This window comes from Pelobates fuscus, chromosome 13 (genome assembly GCF_036172605.1).
Source record: "Pelobates fuscus isolate aPelFus1 chromosome 13, aPelFus1.pri, whole genome shotgun sequence".
Classification (NCBI taxonomy): domain Eukaryota; kingdom Metazoa; phylum Chordata; class Amphibia; order Anura; family Pelobatidae; genus Pelobates; species Pelobates fuscus.
In genome coordinates, this window is record NC_086329.1 from 100302111 (window position 1) to 100329533 (window position 27423).

Genomic DNA, 27423 nt, shown 5'->3' on the forward strand with positions numbered 1-27423 from the left:
TTCTCTGCTCTATCTGTCTTGACACAGTTATTTCTCTGCTCTGTCTGTCTCTGTCTTGTCTTTCTTGACACAGTTATTTCTCTGCTCGGTCTGTCTCTGTCTTGACACAGTTACTTCTCTGCTCTGTCTGTCTCTGTCTTGACACAGTTACTTCTCTGCTCTGTCTGTCTCTGTCTTGACACAGTTACTTCTCTGCTCTGTCTGTCTCTGTCTTGACACAGTTACTTCTCTGCTCTGCCTGTCTCTGTCTTGGCACAGTTATTTATCTGCTCTGCCTGTCTCTGTCTTGGCACAGTTATTTCTCTGCTCTGTCTGTCTCTGTCTTGGCACAGTTATTTCTCTGCTCTGTCTGTCTCTGTCTTGGCACAGTTATTTCTCTGCTCAGTCTGTCTCTGTCTTGGCACAGTTATTTATCTGCTCTGCCTGTCTCTGTCTTGGAACAGTTATTTCTCTGCTCTGTCTGTCTCTGTCTTGGCACAGTTATTTCTCTGCTCAGTCTGTTTCTGTCTTGTCTTTCTTGACACAATAACTTATCTGCTCTGTCTTTGTCTGTCTTGGCACAGTTATTTCTCTGCTCGGTCTGTCTCTGTCTTGACACAGTTACTTCTCTGCTCTGTCTGTCTCTGTCTTGACACAGTTACTTCTCTGCTCTGCCTGTCTCTGTCTTGGCACAGTTATTTATCTGCTCTGCCTGTCTCTGTCTTGGCACAGTTATTTCTCTGCTCTGTCTGTCTCTGTCTTGGCACAGTTATTTCTCTGCTCTGTCTGTCTCTGTCTTGACACAGTTATTTCTCTGCTCTGTCTGTCTCTGTCTTGGCACAGTTATTTCTCTGCTCAGTCTGTTTCTGTCTTGTCTTTCTTGACACAATAACTTATCTGCCCTGTCTTTGTCTGTCTTGGCACAGTTATTTCTCTGCTCTGTCTGTCTCTGTCTTGTCTGTCTTGACACAGTTATTTCTCTGCTCTGTCTGTCTCTGTCTTGACACAGTTACTTCTCTACTCTGCCTGTCTCTGTCTTGGCACAGTTATTTCTCTGCTCTGTCTGTCTCTGTCTTGACACAGTTACTTCTCTGCTCTGTCTGTCTCTGTCTTGACACAGTTACTTCTCTACTCTGCCTGTCTCTGTCTTGGCACAGTTATTTCTCTGCTCTGTCTGTCTCTGTCTTGTCTTTCTTGACACAATAACTTATCTGCTCTGTCTTTGTCTGTCTTGGCACAGTTATTTCTCTGCTCGGTCTGTCTCTGTCTTGACACAGTTACTTCTCTGCTCTGTCTGTCTCTGTCTTGACACAGTTACTTCTCTGCTCTGCCTGTCTCTGTCTTGGCACAGTTATTTATCTGCTCTGCCTGTCTCTGTCTTGGCACAGTTATTTCTCTGCTCTGTCTGTCTCTGTCTTGGCACAGTTATTTCTCTGCTCTGTCTGTCTCTGTCTTGACACAGTTATTTCTCTGCTCTGTCTGTCTCTGTCTTGGCACAGTTATTTCTCTGCTCTGTCTGTCTCTGTCTTGTCTTTCTTGACACAATAACTTATCTGCCCTGTCTTTGTCTGTCTTGGCACAGTTATTTCTCTGCTCTGTCTGTCTCTGTCTTGTCTGTCTTGACACAGTTATTTCTCTGCTCGGTCTGTCTCTGTCTTGACACAGTTACTTCTCTGCTCGGTCTGTCTCTGTCTTGACACAGTTACTTCTCTGCTCTGTCTGTCTCTGTCTTGACACAGTTACTTCTCTGCTCTGCCTGTCTCTGTCTTGGCACAGTTATTTATCTGCTCTGCCTGTCTCTGTCTTGGCACAGTTATTTCTCTGCTCTGTCTGTCTCTGTCTTGGCACAGTTATTTCTCTGCTCTGTCTGTCTCTGTCTTGACACAGTTATTTCTCTGCTCTGTCTGTCTCTGTCTTGGCACAGTTATTTCTCTGCTCAGTCTGTTTCTGTCTTGTCTTTCTTGACACAATAACTTATCTGCCCTGTCTTTGTCTGTCTTGGCACAGTTATTTCTCTGCTCTGTCTGTCTCTGTCTTGTCTGTCTTGACACAGTTATTTCTCTGCTCTGTCTGTCTCTGTCTTGACACAGTTACTTCTCTACTCTGCCTGTCTCTGTCTTGGCACAGTTATTTCTCTGCTCTGTCTGTCTCTGTCTTGACACAGTTACTTCTCTGCTCTGTCTGTCTCTGTCTTGACACAGTTACTTCTCTACTCTGCCTGTCTCTGTCTTGGCACAGTTATTTCTCTGCTCTGTCTGTCTCTGTCTTGACACAATAACTTATCTGCTCTGTCTGTATCTGTCTTGACACAGTTACTTCTCTGCTCTGTCTGTATCTGTCTTGACACAGTTACTTCTCTGCTCTGTCTGTATCTGTCTTGGCACAGTTACTGCTCTGCTCTGTCTGTCTCTGTCTTGTCTGTCTTTGCACAGTTACTTCTCTGTTCTGTCTGTCTCTGTCTTGTCTGTCTTGACACAGTTATTTCTCTGCTCTGTCTGTCTCTGTCTTGACACAGTTACTTCTCTGCTCTGTCTGTCTCTGTCTTGACACAGTTCCTTCTCTGCTCAGTCTGTCTCTGTCTTGACACAGTTACTTCTCTGTTCTGTCTGTCTCTGTCGTGACACAGTTACTTCTCTGCTCTGTCTGTATCTGTCTTGACACAGTTACTTCTCTGCTCTGTCTGTATCTGTCTTGACACAGTTACTTCTCTGCTCTGTCTGTATCTGTCTTGGCACAGTTATTTCTCTGCTCTGTCTGTCTCTGTCTTGACACAGTTACTTATCTGCTCTATCTGTATCTGTCTTGGCACAGTTCTTAATCTGCTCAGTCTGTTTCTGTCTTGTCTTTCTTGACACAATAACTTATCTGCTCTGTCTGTCTCTGTCTTGACACAGTTACTTCTCTGCTCTGTCTGTATCTGTCTTGACACAGTTACTTCTCTGCTCTGTCTGTATCTGTCTTGGCACAGTTACTGCTCTGCTCTGTCTGTCTCTATCTTGGCACAGTTACTTTTCTGTTCTGTCTGTCTCTGTCTTGTATGTCTTTGCACAGTTACTTCTCTGTTCTGTCTGTCTCTGTCTTGTCTGTCTTGACACAGTTATTTCTCTGCTCTGTCTGTCTCTGTCTTGACACAGTTACTTCTCTGCTCTGTCTGTCTCTGTCTTGACACAGTTACTTCTCTACTCTGCCTGTCTCTGTCTTGGCACAGTTACTTATCTGCTCTATCTGTATCTGTCTTGGCACAGTTCTTTCTCTGCTCAGTCTGTTTCTGTCTTGTCTTTCTTGACATAATAACTTATCTGCTCTTTCTGTCTCTGTCTTGACACAGTTACTTCTCTGCTCTGTCTGTATCTGTCTTGGCACAGTTACTGCTCTGCTCTGTCTGTCTCTATCTTGGCCCAGTTACTTTTCTGTTCTGTCTGTCTCTGTCTTGTATGTCTTTGCACAGTTACTTCTCTGTTCTGTCTGTCTCTGTCTTGTCTGTATTGGCACAGTTAATTATCTGCTCTGTTCTGTCTGTCTCTGTCTTGGCACAAATACTGCTCTGCTCTGTCTTTGTCTGTCTCTGTCTTGGCACAGTTGTTTCTCTGATCTGTCTGTATCTGTCTTGACACAGTTACTTCTCTGCTCTGTCTGTATCTGTCTTGGCACAGTTACTGCTCTGCTCTGTCTGTCTCTGTCTTGTCTGTCTTTGCACAGTTACTTCTCTGTTCTGTCTGTCTCTATCTTGGCACAGTTACTTCTCTGTTCTGTCTGTCTCTGTCTTGTCTGTCTTGACACAGTTATTTCTCTGCTCTGTCTGTCTCTGTCTTGACACAGTTACTTCTCTGCTCTGTCTGTCTCTGTCTTGACACAGTTCCTTCTCTGCTCAGTCTGTCTCTGTCTTGACACAGTTACTTATCTGCTCTATCTGTATCTGTCTTGGCACAGTTCTTTCTCTGCTCAGTCTGTTTCTGTCTTGTCTTTCTTGACACAATAACTTCTCTGCTCTGTCTGTCTCTGTCTTGACACAGTTACTTATCTGCTCTATCTGTATCTGTCTTGGCACAGTTCTTTCTCTGCTCAGTCTGTTTCTGTCTTGTCTTTCTTGACACAATAACTTCTCTGCTCTGTCTGTCTCTGTCTTGACACAGTTACTTCTCTGCTCTGTCTGTATCTGTCTTGGCACAGTTACTTATCTGCTCTATCTGTATCTGTCTTGGCACAGTTCTTTCTCTGCTCAGTCTGTTTCTGTCTTGTCTTTCTTGACACAATAACTTCTCTGCTCTGTCTGTCTCTGTCTTGACACAGTTACTTCTCTGCTCTGTCTGTATCTGTCTTGGCACAGTTACTTATCTGCTCTATCTGTATCTGTCTTGGCACAGTTCTTTCTCTGCTCAGTCTGTTTCTGTCTTGTCTTTCTTGACACAATAACTTCTCTGCTCTGTCTGTCTCTGTCTTGACACAGTTACTTCTCTGCTCTGTCTGTCTCTGTCTTGACACAGTTACTTCTCTGCTCTGTCTGTATCTGTCTTGACACAGTTACTTCTCTGCTCTGTCTGTCTCTGTCTTGACACAGTTACTTCTCTGCTCTGTCTGTATCTGTCTTGGCACAGTTATTTCTCTGCTCTGTCTGTATCTGTCTTGACACAGTTACTTCTCTGCTCTGTCTGTATCTGTCTTGGCACAGTTATTTCTCTGCTCTGTCTGTCTCTGTCTTGACACAGTTACTTATCTGCTCTGTCTGTATCTGTCTTGACACAGTTACTTCTCTGCTCTGTCTGTATCTGTCTTGGCACAGTTATTTCTCTGCTCTGTCTGTCTCTGTCTTGACACAGTTACTTATCTGCTCTGTCTGTATCTGTCTTGGCACAGTTCTTAATCTGCTCAGTCTGTTTCTGTCTTGTCTTTCTTGACACAATAACTTATCTGCTCTGTCTGTCTCTGTCTTGACACAGTTACTTCTCTGCTCTGTCTGTATCTGTCTTGGCACAGTTACTGCTCTGCTCTGTCTGTCTCTGTCTTGTCTGTCTTTGCACAGTTACTTCTCTGTTCTGTCTGTCTCTATCTTGGCACAGTTACTTTTCTGTTCTGTCTGTCTCTGTCTTGTATGTCTTTATACAGTTATTTCTCTGCTCTGTCTGTCTCTGTCTTGTCTGTCTTGACACAGTTATTTCTCTGCTCTGTCTGTCTCTGTCTTGACACAGTTACTTCTCTGCTCTGTCTGTCTCTGTCTTGACACAGTTACTTCTCTGCTCTGTCTGTCTCTGTCTTGACACAGTTACTTCTCTGCTCTGTCTGTATCTGTCTTGGCACAGTTACTGCTCTGCTCTGTCTGTCTCTATCTTGGCCCAGTTACTTTTCTGTTCTGTCTGTCTCTGTCTTGTATGTCTTTGCACAGTTACTTCTCTGTTCTGTCTGTCTCTGTCTTGTCTGTATTGGCACAGTTAATTATCTGCTCTGTTCTGTCTTGTCTGTATTGGCACAAAAACGGCTCTGCTCTGTCTTTGTCTGTCTCTGTCTTGGCACAGTTGTTTCTCTGATCTGTCTGTATCTGTCTTGACACAGTTACTTCTCTGCTCTGTCTGTATCTGTCTTGGCACAGTTACTGCTCTGCTCTGTCTGTCTCTGTCTTGTCTGTCTTTGCACAGTTACGTCTCTGTTCTGTCTGTCTCTATCTTGGCACAGTTACTTCTCTGTTCTGTCTGTCTCTGTCTTGTCTGTCTTGACACAGTTATTTCTCTGCTCTGTCTGTCTCTGTCTTGACACAGTTACTTCTCTGCTCTGTCTGTCTCTGTCTTGACACAGTTCCTTCTCTGCTCAGTCTGTCTCTGTCTTGACACAGTTACTTATCTGCTCTATCTGTATCTGTCTTGGCACAGTTCTTTCTCTGCTCAGTCTGTTTCTGTCTTGTCTTTCTTGACACAATAACTTCTCTGCTCTGTCTGTCTCTGTCTTGACACAGTTACTTATCTGCTCTATCTGTATCTGTCTTGGCACAGTTCTTTCTCTGCTCAGTCTGTTTCTGTCTTGTCTTTCTTGACACAATAACTTCTCTGCTCTGTCTGTCTCTGTCTTGACACAGTTACTTCTCTGCTCTGTCTGTCTCTGTCTTGACACAGTTATTTCTCTGCTCTGTCTGTCTCTGTCTTGACACAGTTACTTCTCTGCTCTGTCTGTCTCTGTCTTGACACAGTTCCTTCTCTGCTCAGTCTGTCTCTGTCTTGACACAGTTACTTATCTGCTCTATCTGTATCTGTCTTGGCACAGTTCTTTCTCTGCTCAGTCTGTTTCTGTCTTGTCTTTCTTGACACAATAACTTCTCTGCTCTGTCTGTCTCTGTCTTGACACAGTTACTTATCTGCTCTATCTGTATCTGTCTTGGCACAGTTCTTTCTCTGCTCAGTCTGTTTCTGTCTTGTCTTTCTTGACACAATAACTTCTCTGCTCTGTCTGTCTCTGTCTTGACACAGTTACTTCTCTGCTCTGTCTGTCTCTGTCTTGACACAGTTATTTCTCTGCTCTGTCTGTCTCTGTCTTGACACAGTTACTTATCTGCTCTATCTGTATCTGTCTTGGCACAGTTCTTTCTCTGCTCTGTCTGTTTCTGTCTTGTCTTTCTTGACACAATAACTTCTCTGCTCTGTCTGCCTCTGTCTTGACACAGTTACTTCTCTGCTCTGTCTGTCTCTGTCTTGACACAGTTATTTCTCTGCTCTGTCTGTCTCTGTCTTGACACAGTTACTTATCTGCTCTATCTGTATCTGTCTTGGCACAGTTCTTTCTCTGCTCAGTCTGTTTCTGTCTTGTCTTTCTTGACACAATAACTTATCTGCTCTGTCTGTCTCTGTCTTGACACAGTTACTTCTCTGCTCTGTCTGTATCTGTCTTGACACAGTTACTTCTCTGCTCTGTCTGTCTCTGTCTTGACACAGTTACTTCTCTGCTCTGTCTGTATCTGTCTTGGCACAGTTATTTCTCTGCTCTGTCTGTCTCTGTCTTGACACAGTTACTTATCTGCTCTGTCTGTATCTGTCTTGGCACAGTTATTTCTCTGCTCTGTCTCTCTGTCTTGACACAGTTACTTATCTACTCTGCCTGTCTCTGTCTTGACACAGTTACTTATCTACTCTGCCTGTCTCTGTCTTGGCACAGTTACTTATCTGCTCTGTCTGTCTCTGTCTTGACACAGTTACTTATCTGCTCTGTCTGTATCTGTCTTGACACAGTTACTTCTCTGCTCTGTCTGTATCTGTCTTGACACAGTTCTTAATCTGCTCAGTCTGTTTCTGTCTTGTCTTTCTTGACACAATAACTTATCTGCTCTGTCTGTCTCTGTCTTGACACAGTTACTTCTCTGCTCTGTCTGTATCTGTCTTGACACAGTTACTTCTCTGCTCTGTCTGTATCTGTCTTGGCACAGTTACTGCTCTGCTCTGTCTGTCTCTGTCTTGTCTGTCTTTGCACAGTTACTTCTATGTTCTGTCTGTCTCTATCTTGGCACAGTTACTTTTCTGTTCTGTCTGTCTCTGTCTTGTATGTCTTTATACAGTTATTTCTCTGCTCTGTCTGTCTCTGTCTTGTCTGTCTTGACACAGTTATTTCTCTGCTCTGTCTGTCTCTGTCTTGACACAGTTACTTATCTGCTCTATCTGTATCTGTCTTGGCACAGTTCTTTCTCTGCTCAGTCTGTTTCTGTCTTGTCTTTCTTGACATAATAACTTATCTGCTCTTTCTGTCTCTGTCTTGACACAGTTACTTCTCTGCTCTGTCTGTATCTGTCTTGGCACAGTTACTGCTCTGCTCTGTCTGTCTCTATCTTGGCACAGTTACTTTTCTTTTCTGTCTGTCTCTGTCTTGTATGTCTTTGCACAGTTACTTCTCTGTTCTGTCTGTCTCTGTCTTGTCTGTATTGGCACAGTTAATTATCTGCTCTGTTCTGTCTGTCTCTGTCTTGGCACAAATACTGCTCTGCTCTGTCTTTGTCTGTCTCTGTCTTGGCACAGTTGTTTCTCTGATCTGTCTGTCTCTGTCTTGTCTGTCTTAGCACAGTTACTGCTCTGCTCTGTCTGTCTCGGTCTTGACACATTTACCTATATGCTATTTCTATGTCTCAGTCCTGCGTGCCTCTTTTCAGTGACCTGTAAGCTCTCTTTCCTTATCATGTCTGTCTCGCCAGGTGACAACTCTTCTCTTACTGTCTCAATACGGTCACCTCTATGTCTCTGTCCCATCTGCCTGTGATTGGCTCCTTCTCTGCTCTCGGTCTCGGTCTTCTCAACCTCTGATACTAAATTCTCTGTTCTCCTTCTTTCTCCATGCACTTAATTTATCTACACAGTGATGTCTCTGCCCCTTGTCTGTACTCTTTCTGCTTTTCTTCAGTGCCATCTCTGCTCCTCTTGTCTGTCCGATTTCATCTCCTCTCTTGCCTCCCTGTTCTTCCTCTGGGCTGTTCCTTCGTAACTCTACTCGATGACCCTGCTCATCTGTCACACCTATCTTTTTATCTTCCTTCTATCAGTATCAGTCATGCACCCATCTCTCACGCCACTGCTTCCTTGTTGATGAGGAAACTGTCCAACGTGTTCTAAGCTTTCTCCAACTCCAAGTCACAAACAAGACTGTAAATGGAACAAGATCATTAGTCATTCTCAGTCTTTGTTCACTTCCTCTAATGTCATTACAGAACAAAGATATCAGAAGGATGCATGGGAATTTATGATGCTGGATTAAAAATAATATTAAACGTTTATTAGTTGATTGAATTATTAGATATTCCATTTAATCATGTTTTGTTATATACACTGTAGATGGGATGTGAAATATGTCAAACCGAGCAAGTGATCATCTAGTCATAACCATGTATCATTGACGACCCCAAACTATGTCTACCTACCCTTTCCTAACAGCTTAGTATTTATTATGAGAATGTCAGCTCTGTATATCATTGCTGTGATCAAACTTACTGTTAATTATTGCGGTAACTTCTGTTTTTTTTTTCCTTCACCTTAGGAGAGGTGTTTTTAGGTTCTACACTCAACAAATTTACCCTAGAGGAGGCCAAAGATTACTGCAGGACGCTGGGTGCACAAATAGCAACAACAGGACAGCTGTACTCCGCGTGGAGTGAGGGAGTGGACTTCTGCAGCCCCGGGTGGCTTTCTGATGGCAGTGTGCGTTACCCCATTGTGACACCACGAGAAAGATGTGGGGGGAACTTACCTGGGGTAAAAACAATCTTTCAGTTCCGCAATCAAACTGGTTTTCCAGACTCCAGTTCCAAATATGACGTATACTGCTTCAAAGGTAAAGACTTCTAAAGTACTTACTGAGCTGCTTGATAGGGTTGACAAATATATTGTCTATGTAACATAATGCCAGAGCTTTGTTTACATGCACATAATATAAGACATAGACGTGGAGAGAGAAAGCCTCTCATTTAGTACTTCGGATAGCAATAGTGTGTGGCAAAAGCACAAGAAAGCCAAGACATTAGAAGACTTTTGGTGAATGATAAAAATGATTACCCCATCCATCAGATGGGTTGGTTTTTAGTGGGTAAAGTATTCACAATAGATAGATTCTTAATGTTTGTTCTGGTTGTGACTTTCTCTCCAAGTGAGGAGAATGGTATGTAGTCACTGCCTATTGCTTGCCATATCTATCTAACCCGACAACTTTTCCCAACTTTTGTTTTGGACCCTTTGCGCCTACATAACTGGTGTTAAAGGGAAAGTCTGCTGTTTCATAAGCATTGGCTCCAGATGATATTTTTTACTGGTAAAATGTCATATTTAATGTTTATTTAAACATTTCTTTAAGATTATTTGGGGGGGGGCAGAAGTCAAAAGAGAATTTACCTGATGAGGTTGATCAGTGTCTAAAACTCCTATCTCCTCCTCATTGGCTGGCAATGCAAAACCCAATCTCATCGAAATATTGACCTCAGAAGTAAGATGTTAGTTTAAAGGGGCACACCACTGACCAAATAAAAAAATATTCCACAATGAAAACATGTATTTAATTGTGTGGAGGTATATTTAAAAACTGTTTGCAATAGCTGCAATTATCTTGTCTGCAGCCTTTACAAGCCCTCCCCTTCTAACTCCGCCCAGACTTTCTGTGGCTGTCCAATCACAGACATCCCAATGCAGCTCACTGAGAAGTCTTTGCAAGACAGGTTCTCTGGGCAATTTCTGCCTCTTCAGTTTAGCTCCACTGAGCTACACAAACCAGGAAGTAACATGAACTGTTGTCTGACAGCCGAGAGGGTGTAACATGGTTAAATTATAAAAGTAAACATTTTTATGGAAATCTGCACTTTCTGGAAAATGAAAAAAGAACTTTTTCACACACAAAGCATTTCAGCAATCTACGGTGCTATAAGTGCTCTCTGGAGTGTTCCTTTAACCAGTTGATTGATTGATGGTGAGTGAAGAGTATACATTTGAGCAACACAAAAACAGTCCAGTGTAGTTTGAGTTTTAATTGTAAAGCATAAATATGTATTTCCCCATAGTCCATAATACTTCCACATTAAGGGCCAACAGATGTATATCTACTAAACAGATTTGTGCCATTCTGATGAGTAAAAACAGGAAGAGATTCCACTATCCGTGGTTGGTAATTATGGTTCAGTTAATCCATAATCGACAAGTGATGTAAAAAAAATAAAAACTATTATAATACTGTATGTCGTTTCTGAGGGAGATTTAAAAATATATATATATACTAAATGGATGTGGTTTCTCACTCAGAGCTGCTACATATTAATAAAAAAAAATGAAAAAAATTAAATCTTCCTTGGAACTTGTAGATGTTACATTATGATATATTTAAAATGAATAAGAACAATGTAATTATACATGCAGTATATACGTAATTATATTGTAGTGGTCCATGAAAATATATTCCGATAATGTAAAATCTACCGTTTATTTATTATTCCACTTTTGCTATGAGATCATCCTGATATATAAAAAAAATAATAAACCACATCTATATGAAATAGTAAATTAGTGGCATTGCTAAGTTAAGATTACAACTCATTCTTTCTTAAAAGAAAAGTCAAAAAATACATTTTTTTCCCTCTTTACTAACCATAAAAAATATAAGGAGGACAGCTGAATCATGTAGACATCAGGTTTTCATGAACATGAAATAAAATGAGTATTACTATCCTTTGGAAAAAAATATTGCATTATTAAGTTGTTCTTGCTTTATATGGGTTGTAATATAAAGCTGTTTGAAATTAGAGTTTTCTAAGTTAGTTAATGTCTCGTTACCAAGCCCAACTCCTTCAAGAACCTATTTGGAGAAAATGTCTGATACGTTTTTATTATTTTTTCCAATGTAGGATTGTAAATGAAAACTGTAAAGAATTGTTGCAGAAGATAATTTGACTCCCCACTTATTTTTTTTTTATTTTAATTTCCACTTAAAGATCAATTTTAAAGCTAGGTGCAATTCAACATGTAATGTGCCTCTGTCTTTTTTCTAGATAAAAATCTAATTCAAACTCATGATTCTTATTAAGGTCGCCATGCTCCGGTTGAAGGTGTAAGAGATGTGATTACTTTTACTGACAGCTTTGAGGAGCTGAAGATCTTGTCCGTCAAGGCTGAAAATGAAGCTCAGGGCTCTGTGGATTCTCTGCCATATAAAAAGTTTCCACTGGATGGAGAAACGGATGTGTTAACTGTATCAATTTCGATAGAACAAGAGCTATCTCTTCACCCAACAGTGCCAACTGTAGAAAGTACTATTGGCCACAGGAATCTATCACTTGTCTTTGCTACCACTCCATCCTACGAAGAACATTCTGTAGCTTCCCAAAGTTCTATAGAAGAATCGGTGATAGTCAAAAATACCACTGAGCTACTTCTAGAAATTTCTCTAGGTAGGTTACAAATCAGAAAATTGGTTCTATATCTGATAAGGTTACAGTAAAAGCAATTTCATCCCAAATGTATCTTTTAATGATCCATATGGTGTCAGGTCGAATAAACATTACTGGTTATGGGCCTTTATGCCATATATTTGCAAAGCCTAGACTTGGGGATTTATTTTGCATCTAATTAATATTCGTCCGAATGTAAGCCGATTAGGGGTTTGGCTGAATTCCAAGTTAAAATATACTTTTAGTTCAGATACTCAACCACACTGGCACATTTTCACAGCATTTTGGATTGTTCTCCTGATTTGGTTCCCGAATCAAAAACTTGCCCAAAACAAACTGACATCAAGCCAAATTACGGGTGTCCCGAAAAGTCTTTTCTCTTCGGAAAAAATTATTCGGCAGAACCAAAATTTCTCACCATGCACAAGTCTAGCAAGTCATTTTTGTACCACAATTGTACTCAGATTTGTGTTCTTATATAGACTATTTTCTAAATTATATCTGCTTTTTATTACTGAAACTGTAAATTAACAAAGATTATATAGAATTCCACAGTAGATGGTTACTAGTCTACCCACTTCAAACAGTAGTACCATTCCATAATATATGTTGTATTATTTGTGTATTTTGACAGAACATGAACTTGGGTCTTTCCCAGTTCCAGAAAACAAATCTGTTTCTTCACTAAATGAAATGACTGGAAGGACTTTGGAGGAAAATGTTGAATTTCCAACACCATTACCATCAGGTGACTCCACCTTAGATTTAGGTTTTGTGAATTTAGAAGTAGAAAATGATTATCCTGATGACAACATATCTGCCCTGATAGAGGAAATGGGCTTTGCTGAGTCTCAGTCAGCAAGTCCTTTCCCAGGTGGCCAGGTTTCCGAAGAAGTGAACTCTACACAGTCCTCAGAGAAAATCAACGTAGATGACCACAAAATATTTAGCACGGGGAATGAACACATAATTTCAACATTCAATGAAAGTGAACTTACAAGTACTTCTGTAAATACCACGATTGTCCCTACAATTGGCACTGTTTTAGAAGGTCATGTAGATGATAGGGAAACAGATGAGCAGGTACATTCCAGTGGGCAAATTTATAATATCAATTTATACACGTTTCCTTACAATAGTTCAGAAATTATTTCAACAAATAACACTACTCCTGGAGCTAATGATGTTGAAGGATCTGGGCAAGAAGACCAGAGTATCTTGGAAAAAGAATTGAAGAGTCCCAAGCCAACAGAAGGTCCAGCTGATGACTCAGTTTCTGGTGATGTATCAGGATTGACAAGTGCCAATTTCCACACCTTGGGTGGTTCTTCCAATCCCTTTACAGAGGAACAAATGTCAGAAGTGCATTTAATGTCTACAACAACGGTGCTTTTATCAGCTATTCTCAAAAGCCATAATAGTATAAAATCCACTTTGGAAGAAGGGAGTGGGGACATTTCTGAATCCATTTTGGTTAGGTCAACTGGAGAAACATTTAGTGAAATTAATACTATCCAAGACACCCATGCAACCACACGGCAACCTCCAATAGATCCAACAAGCTCTGCAGAGATGACACAACCTTCAAATATATTTGTGCGTTCTACTGCATTTAATAACTTAAATCAATATGTTAATCGAGAAACGGCAACTGTACAAGTCTCCCATCTCTTGAGTCCAGATTTGTCTTCTGCTGTACAAACAGTTGAAGACTCGGGAGTAGAACAACCGTACACAAATGGAAAATATGTCTTTACAACAGCAGTGATGGGCATATTAGAGGATGTTGGAGATCCAAAAATACCTGAAGCTATTTCTAGGTCTTCATTCCACAGCCCACCATTCAGTTACACACCCTCTCCACTGCCCGTCAGCAATCCAGATGCTTCTACAAGTCATCACCTTGAGAACTCTTCCCAACCAAATGAATCATTGAATACAACTAATCCTCTACCCGCTGTGCCAACAGAAAGAGCCATTTATGGAGCTTCAGTTAATCTGTCAGGTAATCTTCATGTCTGCCTCACCGTTCTACTTTTATTGGTCATCTATCTTATTGCCTTGTGCTGAAAATTTCTTCTCCTACCTCTGCGTTTTCCACTTTCACTATCTCATGTAGCATCAGAAAGGGAGGAAATTTTAGGATCTTGACTAGTAGATCAATCATTCTGGTCATACAAGAGCGTGCATCCTTTTTTTACTTCTATGAAGTATTTTTATGACTGTTTCCGTGGAAAAAAACCCAAAAATAAATAAACAGAATTAAATTACTTTTTCTTTTTAGAATTAAAGCACTTGTTTAATGTCTGCCTAAAATCTTTTTTTCCTCTTCTTCTTTTGTGTGTTCTATTTTTTTGTGTCTCTTATTCTTCTGTTAACTTTACTAAGTTACTTCTGCTAAGCTTACATTAATTGGGTTTTAGAAAGATACGTAAATTTTAACATTTTGAGTGTGAATTCAATTTTATACAGTTATTTTATATGTTATCCTACCCAAAGGGGTAAACAGGGCACAACATTAATAGCATTGTTTCTAAAATGTTTTTGGGAGAAGATATGTGGGTATACCTCAAAACCTTTTATCTTTAGTGGCCTACATTGGTAACTAACTTTTATGAGTTTTTGTTTTTTTTAATCTTCTCTATGCCTTTACCGTGCACCACCACGTAAGTGTGAGCGAAGAAGGCTGTGCAACTTTGTTTTTTGTTTGAGCTTTTGATCTTTTGTTCAAAAGATTGTAAAAAAATACTATGCTTTTATACTATGCTATTCTCCAACCTCATCAGGCATTATTGGTGAAGACTCAGAGCTATTACCTTGGCGAAGGGAGGTAGCACAGAGTGTTAATTAAAAGGGTGCCAATAATTGTGCCACACATCTGGTCTCCACCAATCAATGCTTCCTAGTGCTCACCGAGTACTTCCAAACACTCCACCAGACACTATAACCACCGTAGTCCCCACAGCCAGTGTTACAGCTTGGTTGGGGTCTCGCTGTCCTCCACCCACCCTGAACCCAAGACCAGGATTCAGTTTCCAGTGGGTAGACCTCTCCTACTCCAGAGAGTATAGCAGGTTAGCTCTTACAAGAGCTAGTGATTATAATCCAAGGGAATATAAGGAGTATAGGAACCCCCAGAGTGAATATAGCTGTCCCCTCGACACATGAGTCGAGGCTCTATGTTGAGAGTTAAGAGGAACTGTTTAATGGCAGCCACAACTGGCCTTAAATGCAGGTCCCCATGCAAGAGTTTTTTCATAACATATTCCAGGGGCATTCCTGTGAGGGGACTATGACAAGGTACACACTTTAATTATATTTGCTCTCAGGTCCAGGTTACTCCCACACAAAACAGGGTAATCCATCCCCTGTGCCTGAGAGATAATTGAGTCAGGAACTGTACTAAACTCCATATCACCAGGCACAGAAAACATACATTTTAACAACATCCCGAAAGTACCCCCAAAACACATGGAAACCCCACAAAAGTCACATCCCTTGATAGCCCCGATCTGGAGGACCAACATATCCAAAAATCACCCAGATCAGTACAGGGATTTGGGATTTCCATGGAACTCATCATTTGACCGACTGTGCACATGGTCCTTTGCCCCAAACAGTTCCAGGGAATCCGGGTTAACGGTCTGTCTCTCTTTCTGGAGTACAAAAGTACATAATTCACATGAACTGAGCCTTTTAAAGTGAATTAGGCTAGGTATATTGCAGGGCCCATAGTCCTGAGCAGAGCCGCCATCAGAAAATGTGGGGACCCTAACACAGCTCAAGGTCTGGGCCCCCAGGTGCCCGCCTCCAAGCCCCACCTTCAAATCCCGCCCACAGGAATACACACACACAGACACAAAAGGACACAGACACACACACACACAGAAAGATACACACATACTAAGAGACACAAATACTGAAACAGACATACACACATTCAGGCATACTGACACACATACTGAAACAGACACACACTCATATGCAGACACATACACATGCATAAGGAGATACAGATGCACACACACACACACAAACACACATACATACAGACATACAAACAGACATACATACATTCACATAAATACATATTGACATACATACATAATGGCATACATACACATACATACAGACACACACACACACACACACGCAGATATTGACATACACACAGACATACATGCATACTGACATACATATACATAGATATATACATACATACACACATACATACTGACACACACACACACAGACATACCTACATACTGACATACATACATACTGACATACACACACATACATACATGCACACATACATACTGATAGATATATACATACACACATACATACTGACACACAGACATCTATACATACTGACACACACGCAGACATGCATACTGACATACATACAGATAGACACACACACATACATACATACTGATATACATATACATATATACATACTGACATACATACACAGACATACCTACATACTGATAGATAAATATATATATACATACTGACATACACACACACACACACACACACACACACACAGACATACATACTGACATACACAAACATACATGCATACTGATAGATAGATATATACATGCATACTGATAGATATATACATACACACACAGACTTACATGCATACTGACATACACACACATAGATATATACATACATACACACATACTGACATACACAGACATACATGCATACTGATAGATATATACATGCATACTGATATATACGTACACACACACAGACATACATGCATACTGACATACATGCACATAAATATATTCATACATACACACATACTGACACACACACACACAGACATACATAATGGCATATATACATACTGACATACACACACACACATACAGATAGACACATACACACATACATACGGACATACATACTGACATACACACAGACATACATGCACACATACATACTGATAGATATATACATACATACACACATACATACTGACACAAACACACAGACATATATACATACTGACACACACAGACATATATACATACTGACACACACAGACATATATACATACTGACACACACAGACATACTGACAAACACATACATACTGACACAAACACACAGACATGCATACTGACATACATACACACACAGATACACACAGGGCCGGACTGGGAAAAAAATTAGGCCCGGGCATTTTTTAATCAGAGCGGCCCCCTAAGAAGGGGGCGGGGCCAGAGAGGGTGTGTTTTGTCATCACTAATGACAAGCACGCCCCCCTCTCAAAGTGAGCATGTTAGTTCAATGCGCAGAGCCCAGCTGAAGAGCTCTGGCATTAGAAAAAGGCCCTGCATTTGTTCTGCGCAGCGCAAGCAAATTTATTAACATGCTTGCGCTGTGTTTGCTTTTAAATTGTCTGTGGTGTCTCCACAAGTGGGATACCAGAGGACAAAAGGGCCAGGACAGTGTATGGTGCATATGATTGGAGCCTGCTTGTGGGATTGCGTGTGTGTAGAGTGTGGTGTGGTATTGTGTAAATAGGTCAATTTCATTTGTGTTTGTGGTGTAATATGTGTGGCTAGGGGCTGTAGAGAGTGTGTGTATAGGGGGCATAGTGTTATAGGGGATGTAGTGAGTGTGTGCATACGGGCTATAGTGTGTGTGTGTGTGTGTATAGGTGACGTAGTGTGTGTAGGGGTTGTAGAGAGGGTGTGTTTAGAGAATCTTGTATGTGTTTGCTGACAAGGAATGTAGTGTGTGTGTAGGTGGTGCAGTGTGTGTGTGTGTAGGAGATCTACTGTGTAAAGGACCCAGAGTGTGTATAGGAGATTGTGTGTGTGTGTAGAGGATTAAGAGTGCATATAGGCAGAGGTGTATCCTGGTTTTGTGCTGCCCTAGGCAGGACAAAACTCAGGCGCCCGCCCTCCCCCCCGCGCCACCCCCACCCAACCATTCTGAGGGTGCTGTGTGTGAGTGAGGGTGCTGTGTGTGTTTGGGTGCTGCGCTGTGTGTGTTTGGGTGCTGCGCTGTGTGTGTTTGGGTGCTGCGCTGTGTGTGTTTGGGTGCGCTGTGTGTGTGTCTGGGGGTGCTGTGTGTGTCTGAGGGTGCTGTGTGTGTGTCTGAGGGTGCTGTGTGTGTGTGTGAGGGTGCTGTGTGTGTGTGTGAGGGTGCTGTGTGTGTGTCTGAGGGTGCTGTGTGTGTGTGTCTGAGGGTGCTGTGTGTGTGTCTGAGGGTGCTGTGTGTGTGTCGGAGGGTGCTGTGTGTGTTTCGGGGGGTGCTGTGTGTGTCGGGGGGTGCTGTGTGTGTGTCTGGGGTGCTGTGTGTGTCTGGGGGTGCTGTGTGTGTCTGAGGGTGCTGTGTGTGTCTGAGGGTGCTGTGTGTGTGTCTGAGGGTACGCTGTGTGTGTCTGAGGGTGCTGTGTGTATCTGGGGGTGCTGTGTGTGTCTGGGGGTGCTGTGTGTGTCTGGGGGTGCTGTGTGTGTCTGAGGGTGCTGTGTGTGTCTGAGGGTACGCTGTGTGTGTCTGAGGGTGCTGTGTGTATCTGGGGGTGCTGTGTGTGTCTGGGGGTGCTGTGTGTGTCTGGGGGTGCTGTGTGTGTCTGGGGGTGCTGTGTGTGTCTGGGGGTGCTGTGTGTATCTGGGGGTGCTGTGTGTGTCTGGGGTGCTGTGTGTGTCTGGGGGTGCTGTGTGTGTCTGGGGGTGCTGTGTGTGTCTGGGGGTGCTGTGTGTGTCTGAGGGTGCTGTGTGTGTGTCTGGGGGTGCTGTGTGTGTGTCTGGGGGTGCTGTGTGTGTGTGTGTCTGGGGGTGCTGAGTGTGTGTGTCTGGGGGGTGCTGTGTGTGTCTGGGGGGTGCTGTGTGTGTCTGGGGGTGCTGTGTGTGTGTGTCTGGGGGTGCTGTGTGTGTGTGTCTGGGGGTGCTGTGTGTGTGTGTCTGGGGGTGCTGTGTGTGTGTGTCTGGGGGTGGTGTGTGTGTGTGTCTGGGGGTGCTGTGTGTGTGTGTCTGGGGGTGGTGTGTGTGTGTGTCTGGGGGTGGTGTGTGTGTGTGTCTGGGGGTGGTGTGTGTGTGTGTCTGGGGGTGCTGAGTGTGTGTGTGTCTGGGGGGTGCTGAGTGTGTCTGGGGGTGCTGTGTGTGTGTCTGGGGGGTGCTGAGTGTGTCTGGGGGTGCTGTGTGTGTGTGTCTGGGGGTGGTGTGTGTGTGTATTTTTTTTTTTACATTTAAAAGTATTTTTTTATTAATAACATTTAAAAAAAAACAAGTTATATGACCCCCCCCACCTCCCTTCTTCATCCTGGTAGGGGAGGGAGGGGGGTCCGTTCTGCCATGAGGAGGGCCGTGCTGTAATGGAGGGTGCTTCCTTCCCTGGTGGTCCAGTGGTGAGAGTGAACTCTCGCGAGATCTGAGCGTTGCCGCGGTAACCACGGCAACGCTCAGACCTCGCGAGAGGACCCGGCGGAGCTGCTGGCTAGAGCTCACCGGGTCCTCTCTCCTGCCTCCCTCCCTCCCACACTCCCCAGGCGGCCGCATCTCAGTGCCTTTGGGCCGGTGAGGGAGATCTTTGATCTCCCCACCGGCCCATGGAGGCACTATGCAGGGCCGGCACTCGGGTAGCGCTGGCCCTGCAGCGGCCGGCCGGGTAGATCCTGTGATCTCCCCTGCCGGCTTCGGCCCCACGGCCATCGCGGCCCACCGGGCATTTGCCCGGTATGCCCGATGGCCAGTCCGGGCCTGGATACACATACACACATACATGCATATTGACATCCATACAGATACACACAGACATACATACTGATAGATATATACATGCTTACTGACATACACACACAGACATACATACATACTGACATACATACATACTGATAGATATATACATACTGACATACACACACACACACACAGACATACATACTGACATACACAGACACATGCCTACTGATAGATATATACATGCCTACTAATAGATATATACATACATGCACAGACATATATACTGACATATATACATACTGACATGCACACACACACATACATATGTACACACACCTCCCTTATCAGCCACCCTCCTCTTCCTTACCTTTTCGTTGCAGGAGGGTGGCTGGGGATGATGGGAGCGGATGCCTATCCTCGATTTTTTTTTTTTTTTTAAAAGGGGCCCGGTTACACGGCCGCAGCGCTGACTGGGCCCCTGAAGATATAGGGCTCATCGGGTGGCCCTAAATGCTTTCGCCGCTCCAAGTGGGGCTCTGGCGGCCGGGCCCCCCAGTTGTGTTTGCAATTGTTTGATATCCATGAGAACAATGTATTTTTTGAACAAAAGATCAAAAAGATGAACGATAAAGACAGATTTTCCCAGCCTTATTTGCTTATATTTACCAAATATGCCAATATTAGTGAAGGTCACCATATCTAGAATGATGGCAAAGCCATTACACTAGAATTCACACAGGAATTGTCTAGCTGTGCCTGTGATGGTTTCACAAACCAATACGGTGTTGTCATATTATCGCACCAAATGTCATGTTACGAAGTGAAAAAATCTGCTTATACGCTTTTTAATTAGCACCGACACTTTTTCCATGGCACTTTAAGAAAGTCACAAACTGTATTTCTGTCAATAGTGTAAATTAATAATACCAACAAGTAGTGTTTTAGATAACCACAAAATGTCTGACTGTAGTTACCACTCGGGCATTGCATTGCAACAGGGCAGGAGGCCATCTTAGCACTGCATCCTGTTTGACAGAGTGACAGTGACAGTGTCAGTGTTATAGATACATACATAACATTGGGAATCGAACATGTGGAGTCAGCAGCCAATCAGAATCTGTGATTTTCCATATAGTTCCCACCCTTCCACTTGTAAAATCTGATTAAAAAAGATCTAGATATCATACAGCTCTGAATTCGTCTACATCTTATGACAGAGCCACTATGAGATTGAGTAGGTTAGTTTTGGTTAGTTAGTATTGAATTCCCACCTGTTGACAGAGTGCATGGGGCCAGTGCTCTTTAAATACTAGGGAGTGATTTATAAATAAATATCTAATCTCCCAGAAAAAAAAAACATTGTTCATTCTGCTGGTCTGAAAAGCCGGGGCAGCACCCAGGGAAAAACTTTGCACCGTAACACCCGTCTGTTTAGTTTTAGTTCGAAAGTACAAAGTCAAATTCCGTTGCTAGCTGTATAGTACATATATTTAGTCTATAAGCACACACTAGTCTGTAGTACAAACATGAGTCTGATTGAAGTTTCAGTGTTCTGTATTTTTGAGCAAATCAGTAGCTTGCCTCTGTACCTTGTGTTGTAGATGTCTGCTTTCCAAATCCATGTGAAAATGGAGGGACCTGCATTGACGGAGAAGATGATGACTTCACCTGCCTGTGTTTGCCAGGTTATAATGGAAAAATCTGTGACATAAGTGAGTGAACAGGGAGTTGGTAGAATATGTTCTGTAATCGGGTTTCATGATTAATACACAAGGAAGCAAGAATGCAACTAGGTTATGAGGACCATGAGTGAGTCAAGACACAGCTAGGTCATGTAATCCAGGGGTTAACTAGAGCACAACCAAGTCATGTAATCCAAGAGTGAGCTAGAACACAGCCAGATCAAGTAATCCAGGGGTGAACTAGAACACAACCAAGTCATGTAATCCAGGTAAGAGCTAGAACACAACCAAGTCATGTAATCCAGGGGTGAGCTAGAACACAGCCAAGCCATGTAATCCAGGAAAGAGCTAGAACACAACCAAGTCATGTAATCCAGGAAAGAGCTAGAACACAACCAAGCCATGTAATCCAGGGGAGAGCTAGAACACAGCCAAGCCATGTAATCCAGGGAAGAGCTAGAACACAACCAAGTCATGTAATCCAGGAAAGAGCTAGAACAAAACCAAGTCATGTAATCCAGGGGAGAGCTAGAGCACAGCCAAGTCATGCAATCCAGGGGTGAACTAGAACACAACCAAGCCATGTAATCCAGGGGTGAGCTAGAACACAGCCAAGTCATGTAATCCAGGGAAGAGCTAGAACACAACCAAGTCATGCAATCCAGGGGTGAACTAGAACACAACCAAGCCATGTAATCCAGGGGTGAGCTAGAACACAGCCAAGTCATGTAATCCAGGGAAGAGCTAGAACACAACCAAGTCATGCAATCCAGGGGTGAGCTAGGGCACTGCCAAGCCATGTAATCCAGGAAAGAGCTAGAACACAACCAAGTCATGTAATCCAGGAAAGAGCTAGAACACAACCAAGTCATGCAATCCAGGGGTGAACTAGAACACAACCAAGCCATGTAATCCAGGGGTGAGCTAGAACACAGCCAAGTCATGTAATCCAGGGAAGAGCTAGAACACAACCAAGTCATGTAATCCAGGGGTGAGCTAGGGCACTGCCAAGCCATGTAATCCAGGAAAGAGCTAGAACACAACCAAGTCATGTAATCCAGGAAAGAGCTAGAACACAGCCAAGCCATGTAATCCAGGGGAGAGCTAGAGCACAGCCAAGCCAAGTAATCCAGGGGAGAGCTAGAACACAACCAAGTCATGTAATCCAGGGGAGAGCTAGGGCACAGCCAAGCCATGTAATCCAGAGGAGAGCTAGGGCACAGCCAAGTCATGTAATCCACGGGTGAACTAGAACACAACCAAGCCATGTAATCCAGGGGTGAGCTAGAACACAGCCAAGTCATGTAATCCAGGAAAGAGCTAGAACACAGCCAAGCCATGTAATCCAGGGGAGAGCTAGAGCACAGCCAATCCATGTAATCCAGGAGGGAGCTAGAACACAGCCAAGTCATGTAACCCAGGGGAGAGCTAGAGCACCGCCAAGCCATGTAATCCAGGGGTGAGCTAGAACACAGCCAAGCCATGTAATCCAGGGGAGAGCTAGAACACAGCCAAGCCATGTAATCCAGGGGTGAGCTAGAACACAGCCAAGCCATGTAATCCAGGGGTGAGCTAGAACACAGCCAAATCATCTAATCCAGGGAAGAGCTAGAGCACAGCCAAGTCATGTAATCCAGGGGTGAGCTAGAACACAGCCAAGTAATGTAATCCAGGGGAGAGCTAGGGCACAGCCAAGTCATATAATCCAGGGAAGAGCTAGAACACAGCCAAGTCATGTAATCCAGGGAAGAGCTAGAACACAACCAAGCCATGTAATCCAGGAGTGAGCTAGAGCCCAACCAAATCATGTAATCCAGGGGTGAGCTAGAACACAGCCAAGCCATGTAATCCAGGGGTGAGCTAGAACATAGCCAAGTCATGTAATCCAGGGGTGAGCTAGAACACAGCCAAGTCATGTAATCCAGGGGTGAGCTAGAGCCCAACCAAGTCATGTAATCCAGGGGAGAGCTAGAGCCCAACCAAGTCATGTAATCCAGGGAAGAGCTAGAACACAGCCAAGTCATGTAATCCAGGGGAGAGCTAGGGCACAGCCAAGTCATGTAATCCAGGGGAGAGCTAGGGCACAGCCAATCCGTGTAATCCAGGGGAGAGCTAGGGCACAGCCAATCCGTGTAATCCAGGGGAGAGCTAGAACACAACCAAGCCATGTAATCCAGGAAAGAGCTAGAAATCCACCAACTCACTTCTCACAAGGGTTAAATAGAACACAGCTAAATCATGCATCCTAGGTAGAATTACATCATATGACGCATAATTCAATTTAAACAGAAGCATGTAAGTCATCAGAGAAACTAAAAAAAAAAAAAAAAAAAAAAATGTTCTCAAGGCAAGAGATAAGGAAAAAGACATGGGCTAGGTTGAGTTAGAAAGAAGTCCATGTGGCACATGAATATGTTGTAGCAAGCCAAGGTTCAATAACTAAGAGAAACCCAGAAGTAGAAGTCTACCCTTTTGCTAATAGCACCAAATTAGGTCAAACATGGTATACAGCACCCGATCTTGAAGGAAATGAGGCATAACTTGTCTAGACTGTTCTGGAAGACTCCTGCAGCAGCCATCTCTCTATATAAAGTAAACGCCATAAAAAGCCACGTCCATGATAAAATCTGCTGATGACATTCTGTATAAACGGGGAGATCAAAGTTGTCCCAGCACTTTACAAGGAACATTTCCAGAAACAAAAAGATAAAATGTATTCACACTATTAATGATCTTCAAACTAACCGTGCAGTTACGCACAATATGAATCCTCTTGATAACCTGAGATGCCTCTGGCAGTGGACCTGAGCTTTAAACACCCCGGGACAGATTGTAAGGTGTGCAGCAGTGGCCGGCAATAGCCAAAGTCGTAAAAATCTGCAGATCTGCTCATCCATGCCTTTACTAGACCCAGAGCTAAGATGTATACATGCAAATTATTCGAGTAGTAATACAAGACTAGGTTCATGCATAAATTGCAAAAATAAAGAGAAATGCTCCATTTTTTTAACTTCTCTTTTCCTCTACTGTTCATGACAAACTGGTACTCCCATGATTTGAAATATTATGTTTACAAATCTCTAAAATTAACAAAAATATATTGGTGTTGTGTGAAAAATAAAATTAAATATTGAAATTCATACCTCTTTATCCTGTGGCTGGGTGCTTCTATCTTAGCTCCCGGTCAGTCATTCTTATCAGCTCTGTCCTGGGCACCTGGCAGTCAGCACAGACGAAACATACAGAGACAAGGAGAACATTAAACAATGTTCCTGTTTCTCCTCTCTAGTCATAATGTTGGTTTGCCTAGTCTGAACCGGATTGTGATGTAATTTGCCAAATCTTTGATTGAAAGAAAAGAGAATCTTATGAAAAAAGTTTGAAGTAGTTTGATTTTCAATATTTTCGTCAATGGCATAATTTACACATATAACTTGTTCTAAGAAGTGACTGTTCCTTTTACAAAGTAATGGAAGTCCCACCCCAGCAGACATATTTTCCTGCTCCCTGTTGAACAATCCCGATGCACGGTCCGGTGATAACATGCTAATTTTGTTCACTAAAGTCTGTGTGGGTCACCTACCCTTCATACTCTACCCTTCACTCTTCTCTTCATATCAGGGCAGGAAGTGCCGTGAAAACAAGTGCAAAGGTGATTATAAAAGAGTGCAGATGTTGCCACTACCCTTCACAATGTCACTGTTTCCAACTAGATAAAGAGAAATGTTTAGACGACTGGGACACATTCCAGGGATTTTGCTATAAACACTTCCATGCCAGAAGAAGCTGGGAAGAGGCTGAGACTCACTGCAGGGACTATGGGGGTCACCTGGTCAGCCTCATGACCCCAGAGGAACAAGACTTTATTAACAGTAAGTTATTCTGAGTTCTGATGTACATATGTATCATGTCAGTAGAGCTCTAAACCTTCAAAAACTCTACAAGAATGTTACAAAATATGGGATTTTCCATCTGATTAAGGAGAGGATTCTTCAACAAAATAATGACCTCTCTTTGTGAGACACAGTCACACAGATACGCACACTGGCACATGCACACACAGTTAGATACACACACAGTGACACAGAAACACACCTTGACACAAAGATATACACACTGGCACATACACACACACTGATACACATTGACACACACACAGATACACACACTGGCACATACACACACATAGATAAACAGACTGGCATAAACACACAGATACACACTGGCACACACACGGACAGACACACAGATACACACTGGCACATACACAGCCAGAAACCCACACTGACACATACACAAAGATACACACACTGACAGATCATGATTTTATATTTGCAGCCACCCTCTGTTAGCATGCCTTTTGTATTCAGGAGGGTGGCTTGCTTGGAGTGATGCTGGCTGGGGCTGTGGTGTGAGATCAGCAGCAGCTCACTTCCCCCTGCTGCCTCTTTCCCTTTAGTGTGGTGCTCTCTATGTATGTAAGGAAGGGACTCCCAGCATCTGATACTACAGAGATACCCATCAGGTAGTCATACGTGCATGGGCCACCTAATGGGCAAATACAGGCGGATCCCCAGTTTTGTTCTGGGGTTCCACGGAACACAAACTGTGAAACGCTGGCCTACAGCATGTTCTGACCCAAGATTCACTTGTGAAAGGTCTTGAACCTTTTAATCATCCCCCAGGCAATTGACAAACTGTGTCCTAAGAATAATATGACCGCTAGTGCGCAGGGTACCTATATGTACAACATCAGAGTGGTATTTTTGAGGATGTTAATACTAACAGCTATTAGCATAACAGTGTTAACTATGGCAATTTATTTTCAACACTTACGATACAAGGCAATGCAGAGGGGACTTCAGAGTCCATAGCATTAATATCTAGAGGGTCCCAAGTTTAGCAACAATATACACATTTAATATAACAAAGACGAGGAAGGCAGGAGATACATTCAGGTATTTGCTTGGTAAAATAATTTCATTGATGTCGAAATTACCAAATCAAATTTGTGTCAACCAGCAGAAGTCTCCAAAAAGTCATCCAATGAATGACAGCCCTGAGTGGTGGTTTTATCAAAGCAATTAATACAACTTTAATGCCTTGTTAAATCTTTATAGTGTTTGCATAATAAAATGTTTTGCAGAATGCCTGCCTCCTTAACCACGCCCCCTCACTCCAGATAAAGACTTCATCAAATGTATGTACACAGTTTGAGCCCCCAACAGCACCGAGTGAGCTGTGTACATACATTTGACAAGGAAGTCTTTTTCAGGAGTGAGGGGGCGTGGCTAAAGAGGCAGGCTTATGGTGCAACATTCTGCCAAACATTAAATTTTTTTAATGCAAAAACGATTAAGATTTGAGCATGCAAAAAAATACAGCATATCAGTGAGGCCGAAACCTATTAAATGCATTGCAGTTGTATTGGTGCCCAGAGTGTCCCTTTAACACACATTTTCAAAATTGAGATGCATTCAAACAGAGCCAAATGGATTTATAGGTAGCTGACCTGGCTCCGTTTACTGAAATATGGATTTAATGTTCTGTGATCTACATATTCTGACAAATTTACACGTCACCGATTTGATCCAGCTTATTATACCAACTGGAATTATTTCCTAATGTGCTTATTTTGGCTTGGTTCTGACCAAATTTAAGCTGACAAGTGTAGGGCTGCCTTCACACTAGCCAAATGCAGCAGAGTTTCCCTGCAGCCAATCTATCCGCACTGCAGAACGTGCCCGTTCTGCCAAGGAAATGATTAACTCTCTGTGACGTGGACCTTCCTAATCTTTATACCATTATTCTTAGAATGCACCAGCAGTGGAGCATTGCACCTCGAGAAGATCCTAGTATCTAATATACATACACTGTGCCTGTGTAATAGTCTGGTACAGAAGTATCAATATTTTTGGCTTCTTTATGTCATCAATGCGGGCTGCAATGTGGGCACATGTTGGGTGCAGGTAAAAAGTTCCAATTCAGCCCTAGTATTTCAATATGTTTATCACACTCATGTGCAGGTAGGAGATCTGCTGAAATGCTAGATGGGGACTTCACATGACACGATTATGGGTGGTGCTCTTGATATCCTCATTTGGTGTCGGAAGACCATAAAAATATTGACTTGACAAAGTCAAAATGAATTTCAGATTTAA

At 42.8% G+C, this 27423-nt stretch overlaps 1 protein-coding gene across 2 annotated transcripts in view; it reads left to right on the forward strand.

The window, feature by feature from the left end:
- Positions 1-27423, forward strand: part of BCAN (brevican) — a 53746-nt gene that overhangs the window by 20324 nt on the left and 5999 nt on the right. Inside the window, exons 6-10 of one of the 2 annotated variants that reach the window (XM_063440276.1) lie at positions 8974-9267; positions 11498-11860; positions 12495-13865; positions 21182-21292; positions 24976-25134. In XM_063440276.1, coding sequence (XP_063296346.1) covers positions 8974-9267; positions 11498-11860; positions 12495-13865; positions 21182-21292; positions 24976-25134 — 2298 coding nt within the window. The remainder of the gene's footprint in view (positions 1-8973; positions 9268-11497; positions 11861-12494; positions 13866-21181; positions 21293-24975; positions 25135-27423) is intronic. The other variant, XM_063440277.1, reaches the window with a different exon arrangement.